The following is a 9,354-nucleotide window of genomic DNA, read 5'->3' on the forward strand; positions in this document are numbered from 1 at the left end:
GGCCAAAAACCACCGGAGCCCCGACGGGAGCGGTGGGCGTGTCCTGATGAGACCACGCCCCTTTCACACGAACCACGCCCACTCATGTATTAACCACGCTCATTTCCCCGTGACCACGCCCCCCGCCCCGCGGGAACGCGCTGGTGGGCGGGGCCAGCCCCCCTTGCGGGGCTCCCATTGGTGAAGCGGCCTGTCCGTCACGGCCGCCCCGCCCTGCCGGGGCCGGCAGTAAATACGGTACCGGGCGGCGCGGCGGGGCCGGCAGCGGGGCTCGGGCTCGGCACGGGGAGCGCCACCGACAGCAGCACCGGCAGCAGCACCGGCAGCAGCACCGGCACTCGGCACGGAGCACACCGCACCCACCGGCGGCCAGCCCCGGAGCCGCGCGGGACCCCATCCCCCGCGCCGCCCCGCCGAGGACGGCGCTCCGCCGGCACGGAGCGAGGCAGCGCGGGGCTCGGCCGCTCCCGCCGCCCGCCGAGCCCCGCCGGGTGCCCGCCCGTCCCGCCCGGCTCCCTGACGCCCGCCGTTGTGATGCGTATTCCCGTAGATCCCAGCACCAGCAGGCGCTTCACTCCCCCGTCCACGGCCTTCCCCTGCGGTAAGATGGGCGAGAACAGCGGGGCGCTGGCGGCTCCGGCCCCGGGCGCCCGCGCTCGGCCCGAGGTTCGCTCCGTCGTGGATGTCCTGGCCGACCACGCCGGCGAGCTGGTGCGCACCGACAGCCCCAACTTCTTGTGCTCCGTGCTGCCGTCGCACTGGAGGTGCAACAAGACGCTGCCCGTCGCCTTCAAGGTGAGCCCCGAGCCCCGACGGGACCGAGCTGAGGAGCCGCTCGTCCTCTCCCCTCCGCCCCTTTCGCTCTGAATCGCTCCTGACATCGCCGCCGAGGGAGCCCGCGTTATTATTTTTAATCAAATAGCCCGGTTTTATTATTTTTAATCAAGTCTCCGTATTGCCCCGCGGTCACGGCATCTTAGATATTCCGTACGGTTAGGAGCTCTCAGGCGACTTTGAAGTTTAATGAGATGGAGGTTAATTACCTTCCTGGGAGAGGGAGAGCGAGGCAGGGCAGGGAGATCTAATCTGCAAAAAGCCGAGCGAAGAGCTCGGTGAACAGCGGTGAAGCCCGGTACCGGGCTGCGCTCCCCGGGCACCCCCGGGCTGAGCATCCCCGCTACCCCCGCCGGGACCGGGACCGGCCCAAACCGAGCCGGGAGAGGCGAGGGGAACCGGGCAGGGCGGCAGCGGAGTCCCGGCAACACGGAGGGGTCAGGGGGGCTCTAAACCGGCTTCCCCCGGCCCCGGGTGCTGCTCCCCGGGAGGGGTGGGGACCCTTCCTCGGTCCCGGAGCTTCCCCGGGCCGGACGCGGAGCTCCGGGGCCTCGCTCGCAGCCGCCCCGCGCTTTATTTTTATCCCGAATCCAACAAAATAAACTCCCAGACTCCTCCGACAGGGCCGAGAGTGGCCCTGACGTCCCCTTCACCCCCTCCCCGCGGACCCCCCGCCTGCTTTTAACCCTTTTTGAGCTCATTTTCCCTTTTCCCCTCGGATTTTCTCAGCCTTCCTCGGGGGGGCTCGGCTCGCTTTTGGTTTTACTTCGGGGGTTTTTGTGCGGGTTTAGGGGGGGACCCGGAGCTCAGCTTGGCTTGGATGAAGGTTCATTTTAGGCTGAAATGCTCTGGCCCTGCCCTAGGTCGTGGCTCTCGGAGATGTCCCCGATGGGACCGTGGTCACGGTGATGGCGGGGAACGACGAGAATTACTCGGCGGAGCTGCGCAACGCCTCTGCCGTGATGAAAAACCAAGTAGCGAGATTTAACGACCTCAGATTTGTTGGGAGAAGCGGCAGGGGTAGGTACCGGCCAGGAAATTGTTGGCCTTTTTATTTTTTCTTTTTTTAGAGGGGGAAAAAAAAAGAAAAATGAAAGAAAACTATTTTTTTTTTGTTATTTTATTGTTTTCTTTTCCATTTTTAATCTTGTTTTCAAACTTCATTTTGTCGGTTTGCCTTTCTAATTATTATTAATTTTATTTTACGCTATGCTATATTTTATTTTAACCGTGGCTTCTTTGCCGGGAGAAGCCCCCGAACCCCAGAGGGATCCCCGAGGGATGCGGGAATGATGCGGGAATGATGCGGGAATGATGCGGGAGGGATGCTGGAGCAGCCTCGCTCCTCTCAGAGCTTCTTCTCTACCGAGATGCAGATGAAAAAAATAATAAAAAATTAAAATACAGACTTAAATATATCTAAATATCTATAAATCCATCTAAATATAAATAAGGCGGCCCCAGCCTTATTTATATTGGGGACCCTTCCCCAATTTCTCCCATCGCAGGAGGCAGCGGTGAGCGCTCGGTGAGCAAACCGCACCTGGCAGCTCGACTTTAAATAGCGAAAATCGAGAGTTTAAAGTGAAATAATAACTCAGAGCTCGGCCTGGAGGGCTGGAAGGGGGGAGGGAGCCTCGGGCTCTGCTCCAAAGGAGGGATTTTACTCCTTTTCCTCGCTCTCGTGGGCAGGGAAAAGCAGGACGGCGATTTCTCGGGCTTTTCCAAACCAATCCATCCGTGCCACCCGAGCAGAGGGAAATAAATCCCCTGGAAATGTTAAACGCGGATTCCTGCCCGCCCCTCCCCGTACCTGAATTTCCGAGGGTATAAATAGAATTTCAGCGTTTCCTCTCCAATGAACGCTGCAGATCGGAGCTCTCAATTCTCTTTTTGAGTGAAAACTCGATATTTTAATGGCCATATGGCAGCGTTTTCTCAAAGGCTCCAAATGTATACACACACTGTCAGATATATTTTGACTTCTCCGCATTAATTAAAAGCAGTGATGTTAGGAATTATTTGCATGTAATAACTGTTTACTTGTTCCTCTTTATGAAACTTGAATAGTTTACATTCTTTCATACATTTCCTTTTTCCTGTTGGCTCCTTCTCCATGTTGCAGTTTCTTTAAAACTCTCCACTTAACTGGTTGCAGGTTGATGGATGGAAAATGTTTTTCTTTTATGAATTAAGCTTTCATTTCTGTAATCAATTATTCTCTTTTCTTTCTGGTTGGGCTTTTTTTTTTCCTTTATTTTTTTTTTTCCTTTTTCCTTCATCCTCGCACAAATTTCCAAACCGAACGCAACCCAATCTCAGCGTGACTCTTGAATTCATTATTAATTTGCTTCCTCTGCACTCTCAAGCTTGGGATTAGCAGGAGTTTGGTCTCATAAAGCTCCCGGTGAATAAATTCCTTCCTCGGGCAGAATCCTCTCATTTACAGCTGCACCTCTAACGGGCGGGATTTCATTATTTGAATTTAAATTGATTTATTTATTATTATTTTTTTTAACATATTCGTGTGGGATGAGGCTTTGTCATATTCAGAGAGGAACAAACCCAGCGAGGCTCCCCGGGGGCGGCTCAGTGGGGTTTTCTCGCCCTGTGGATTTCACTCCCTTTTCCCGGCACGGGGCTCTTTCTGAGTAATTTACTGTGAAAAAATCGCTCCTATTGAGTTTTTATTCCTCTCTCTGCCTTTTTTGGCTCCATCCCTTGACAGCCCGGTGCTGCTTTCATTTATTCTGGCAGAAATTTGGAATATTTCCCTTTGTGTGTGTACAAATGTTTGTGGAAATCCCAAACACGGATCCTGCTCCAGCCCCGCCGTGGAAATCCCGGGAATTCAGGATCTCCTCGGGAAAACACCACTTAAAAAGTGCCACATTTGGGTGTTTTTAGTAATAAAATATCAGGGATTATTCCCCGGCGCTGTGAGCTGGGAAGAGCCGCTCCTACTTCCCCCTAAAAAAAAATTAAATAAATTCCCATCTTCATGTGCAAGACGAAAAAAAAAAAAGGCAAAACAAAAAACCCAAACCAGACTTTTTTTTAAATTCAGATTAAGCTGTATAAAATTAAAGCGATCCAGCCCCGGTGGGGATGAGAAACCTCAGCCCGGCTTCCTGAGAAGGAGGGAAATGACTAAAAATGATGCTGGGGCAGAATCATCATTTTCGGTTCTGAGCAGGGGTTTTGAGAGAGGCAGAAGCGGCCCGGGCTGGGTTTGTGTCTGCAGAGAGAGACTTCGGGGCAGGGAGGTGATTTCAATTGGAGAATAGAAAATTAAAGGTAATAACAAATAAAATAAACCAGTATTTATCAGTATAAACAGGGCAGGGAGGTGATTTCACGTAGAGAATAGAAAATTAAAGGTAATAATAAATGAAATAAATCAGTATTTATCAGTATAAACAGGGCAGGGAGGTGATTTCACGTAGTGAATAGAAAATTAAAGATAATAATAAATGAAATAAATCAGTATTAATCAGTATAAACAGGGGCACGGAGGTGATTTCACGTAGAGAATAGAAAATTAAAGATAATAATAAATGAAATAAATCAGTATTAATCAGTATAAACAGGGCAGGGAGGCAACTTTACGTGGAGAATAGAAAATTAAAGATAATAATAAATTAAATAAATTAGTATTAATCAATATAAACACGGGCAGGGAGGTGATTTCACGTGGAAAATAGAAGATTTAAGGTAATAATAAATAAAATAAATCAATATTAATCAGTATAAACAGGAGCAGGGAGGTGCCGGGCTCAGCTCTGGGTTTCTGTGCCTCACAGCCGGGTTTTGCCGCACCTTTCCCTCTCCTCCTGCGAATTCCCTGAATAATTCCTCCTCATCCTCCTCACCCCGTGCTCGTTTTTCTCCTCAGACCCTCTCTGCTGGTTGTTTTTCCCCGCGGTCCCTGCAGGTTGCATCCTTGGGGGTTAAAATTTGATTTAATTGCATTTCTTTTGGCCTCTCCGTGCGGAGAATGAGCTGAAGCTCTGTGAGGTTTGAAAGCAGGATTGGTGCTTTCTGTCGGATTTAGAACCGGCATTCCCTCCTTTCCCTGCTCCAAGGAGGAATTCTCCCACCTGGGATCATTCCAGGGTGTTCTCCGGGAGAGATAATTTCATTTTTCCGGTTTATTACTTTTTTTTCCCCCTCCTATCTGTGTAAATCCTGCTTGGTTTTGCTGTGGGTCCGACCCTGCAGAGAGAGACGAAGGTCGGGACCTAAAAACCCCCGATTGCTTCAGGGGAAAAGGGAAAGGAGGTGGTTTTAAACTGCTTTTATTGGTGGAATAAAGGCTGGAGGAGCAGAAATCCATCCCAGAGAGGTTTATACCTGATATCCTGCTGGATTTCAGACCTCTGAAGCACCTGATACCTTTGAAATCCCCCAGGGGCTGCTGCTGGGGTTTGGTTTGTGCATCCTCCTTCCTCCGGCCGAGGCTTTCCCGAGTTTGGGGAGGCTGAGGGAGAGCTGAGCCCTTTCCTGCGGGGTTTTCTGTCCTCCCACAGCCTCCCCTGGCTGGATCCGGAGCCCCAGGGACGGGGCTGGGGTGAGGTGAAGGGTTTGGGGTCAGGATTTGGGGTCAGGGTGGGCCCAGGGGTGCTCACACCTTTGTGATGATAAAGGCATTTTCATGCCGCGGATGGAAACTTGTTCTGCTGGAGCAAGAGGGGCTCATCTTCCAAAATTTGGCTCCCAAGAGCTTTTCACTGTTTTACTCCTGGTTTTGTTATTTTGGGGTTTTTTTTCCCATAAAAGGTGACAGCTCTGTGCTCCAAAAGCATCTCTGAAACCTTTCCCGAGGGTATCCCGAGGCTTTTCCTCTGTGAGAGGGGACAGTCCCTGCAGAGCTGCCTGTCTGCTGGCCACATTCACTTCCCATTTTGTGGGAGTTTTCCCACTTTTTCCCACTTTTTGTGCCTCCCGTGGGTGCGAGCATGGGGATGGGGATGGGGATGGGGATGGGGATGGGGATGGGGATGGGGATGGGGATGGGGATGGGGATGAGGATGGGGATGAGGATGGGGATGGGGATGGGGATGGATCCCCTGCAGGGCGATCCCAGCTCCTTCCCAAGGGAGCATCCCACGGCCCCGGCTCCCAGCGCTGCTCCAGGCCCGGCTCACCCCGGGAAAAGGGGAAATGTCCGAGCCGGGAAACCCTCAGGAAGCTGCTCTGGGTGGAGGGATGGACACAGGGACAAGGCAGGGTACGGGGATGAGCGGCTTTTCCATGCGGGAAGATCCCGGGGCTGTGTCAGCAGCCGGGCTTTGCGTCCTGGCACTCGCGGCTCATTAAATGCAATTATTCGTGCGGGGATTTGTGTCCGAGCCTGCTCCGACCGCAGCCTCTCTCTCCCACAAGAACTGAACCGCGTGGGATCCTCACTTTTATCGTGATGTTTTTATTTCCTCCTCAGGGAAAAGCTTCACCCTGACCATCACCGTGTTCACCAACCCCACGCAGGTGGCCACCTACCACCGAGCCATCAAAGTCACCGTGGACGGACCCCGGGAGCCCCGGAGTGAGTGAGGGCTTGGCTTTGGGTTTGGGCAGCGCTGATAATTGTGGGGAGGGGGCTCGGGGTCCGAGTTCTGAGGGGTCAGAGCTCTGCCTGAGGGGTGCAGGATGCGGAGCTGGCGCTCCGGGAGCTGCTCGGGTGTTCCCGTGTGTCCCTCCCCATCCTCCTCCAGCTCCACATCCCCTCGCTGAGGGATGCTTTGCTCCCTCACCCACCCTGCAGGGATAATTCCACAGCTCCAGCTTGGGATGGTGGGAAAACTCTTTGGTAAAAGCGCCAAGGAGCCAATCTGGAGTTTTGGGGGTTGTGAAATCGGGGATCCGGGCTCGCTTTCGGGGGCTGATGCTGATCAAACCAAAAGCGGCGCAGGTTCCCCCGCTGGCTCCTCCGTCACCGAGCTCCTTCCCCTCGGCTCCGCCGTGGTTTCGCTTTCGGGCTGCCAAAAGCTGGGGCTGGCAGCGCCCGGGGGCTGAGCCTGGAGAAAGCAGAGAGACTCTGAGACCGCAGAAGAGTCTCTGTTGTGCTGGGGAGGCTCTCCCGGGGGCAGGACGGTGCCTCGTGGTTCAGGGAGGCTCCGGGAGCTGCCCTGCCTGGGCTCCCTTTCGGCGTCGGGCTGCTCGGAGCCGCTGCCCGCTGGAGTTTCCTCTGGCCACGAGGATTCTTTGCCCTGTGGGACCCTCCCTGTGCGGTGGGATTTTATCCCTGGGGGGCTCCAGCTCCGGCTTTTCACCCCGGCTTCGCCTTCCTGCTCGCTCAGCACCAGCCCGGGACTATAAAGCCGAGTTTGTTCCCTTTGCGTGTGAAGCTGTCAGTGCCCGCATTGAGGGGAAGCATTTGATCCTTCAAAAAACACCTCAGAAAACATTTTCTGTTGATGCTGTCCCTGGGCCATCGGTGCCCCTTGATGTCAGGCCAGGTGGGGGCCGTTCCCTCGGCCGGGGGGTTTCATTCATTTCATTCATCGCTGGATTTCCTCCCCTTCCCTGATTTTATTTCGGAGCCTGTCGAGGATGGATTTAGAAGTTGGAATGCAGGAAATCCAACGCTGCTGTTGTGGCTTGTTGTTTTTTAAAGCCAGAAACATCAGGCGGGTCCTGCTGTGGGGCACCTTTGGGTCGTGGTGGGTGCTGGGGCTGGGCAGGGAATTTCACAACTCCAGGAGTGTCAGGAATAGAAACCAGCCCTCCTGACTGCTGCCTCAGCCCCTTATCAGCTTCATCAGATCGCCTTTCTAATAATAATAATCATCATCACCATCATCAGGAATACATAAATAATAATACAAGGTGAGATAGTTGCTACTCTTGGAGCTCGGTTTGGCCTCCCCGACAGCCAAACCCTGGTGAATCACACCCGTTCCTCCTGAAATTCAGCATTTCACCCCCGAGCTCCCCATCCTCCACTTCAATTTTCTGATACTCTGCAGTGGGGTTCCCTCCCTGGGACACAGCCCAGCGTTTTCATGGGGTTTTCCCTTTTGTTTTTTATTTTTGTGATGATTTCTGGATCCCAAACTGTGCTGGAAGTGTTGGCTCCTTCAGGAAATCTCTGTGGTTTTTATTTGCTGCTTGTGCCTCACCCAAAGGTTGATCTCTCCTCCATCCCTGCGCTCCCCAACCCATAAATTGCTGACAGAAAAAGTTTAGACCCAAATTGTGGCTATTTTGGATTATTTCTTTCAGGGAATCATAGATTTGTTGGCCGTATTTTGACTCCCAGCTTCACCTCACGGTTGACAAATTTCCAGTGGAAGAAAAACATTTACCAAAAATAAAAAATATATTCATTTTTATTTTTATTTTGGCCACACTTTCAACTGAGGACCACAATTAAAAAAAAAAAAAACAAAACAAACCAAAAACCAATGAAACATCACCTTTCTTCCCTTCCTGCTCTGCAGAAGGATGGGGAAACAGCTGGAAAATGATATCCTGGAAAGCCGAGGTGTTTTTCCTGCTTTTCCTGCCGCTGGGTGGCTCCGGGGCAGCCGGGCTGGCATCGGGGGCTGGCACAGCTCTGCCTCCTTTGCCTGTGGGAGCTGCCAGCGGGAATTGCGATTTTTATGAGTTTATATCCATTTTATGCACTTTTTAACGTGTGTGCGTTGATGTGTGGGCATAAAAAATATATGGAATATTTTCCATATATTCCAAAATATGGAATTTTTCCCCCCCTTTTTTTTGGCTTCAGAAGATGGGCCACGGTGTGCTTTGTGAGGATCAGCACTGGGCAGGGCTGGAGGCTGATGTGGGGCTGCTGGGGAGGACAAAACCCATCCTTAATGTGGAAAGAATTGTCCATTTGTCTTGGTACCCTGGGAAAGCCCTGGGCAGCGTCTTCTCATCCCTCCAGCCGACATCCTTGTGGGGTTTGGGGGCCAGAACTGCGGCTCCACCTCTGAGCATCCCATTCATCTTCCAGCCCTGGCCCATCTCAGCCCTTGAGCGAGGCTTTTAACTCGGGCTGTGGCCAGATAAAGCTTCTGAGGATTCTGATGGGCAGAGGGAGCCGGGGAAGGGGGAGGCTCCGGGGGCTGCAGCATCTCCTGGAGCATCTCAAGCTCCTCCCGGTGCCCCGCTCGCTCCGAGCTCTTTTTCCTTCTGCTCCAGCTTGTTCTGGGTTAGATCTGGAGGGGAGGGGGATAAAAAGGGACATTCTGTCAAGTTGGCACCTTAGCTCTAAACAAATAGCGCAGCGGGTGCCAAGTGTTGACATACTTTGTACAAACAGGAAGTAATAAAATATTTGAACTTCCTGTGGAATTTCCTCCTTTTCCCCCCCTTTCTGCAGCCCTGTGTTCAGCAGGAGCCCTGCTGCAGAGCCCTCTCGCATCCACAGCTGCTCCAAAAGCATCCCCGGCACACAGCGTGGGGAGCTGAAAGGCTGGGAGCTGCACAGGGGTGTTCAGTCTGTTCCTGGGGAAAGGGAGCAGCCCAGGGCCTTCCCTCACACCCATCTGCTGCCTCCTTCCCCTTTTC

At 52.8% G+C, this 9,354-nt stretch overlaps 1 protein-coding gene across 1 annotated transcript in view; it reads left to right on the forward strand.

Moving 5' to 3' along the window:
- Positions 1–502: 502 nt before the first annotated feature.
- The window catches only part of RUNX3 (RUNX family transcription factor 3), a 37,544-nt gene continuing 28,692 nt past the window's right edge, over positions 503–9,354 (forward strand). The window contains exons 1-3 of the mRNA XM_015649532.3: positions 503–795; positions 1,698–1,854; positions 6,275–6,379. Of these exons, the coding sequence (XP_015505018.1) occupies positions 535–795; positions 1,698–1,854; positions 6,275–6,379 (523 nt within the window). The 5' untranslated portion in view covers positions 503–534. The remainder of the gene's footprint in view (positions 796–1,697; positions 1,855–6,274; positions 6,380–9,354) is intronic.

The sequence above is a fragment of the Parus major genome, chromosome 23 (genome assembly GCF_001522545.3).
Source record: "Parus major isolate Abel chromosome 23, Parus_major1.1, whole genome shotgun sequence".
In the NCBI taxonomy this organism is placed as follows: domain Eukaryota; kingdom Metazoa; phylum Chordata; class Aves; order Passeriformes; family Paridae; genus Parus; species Parus major.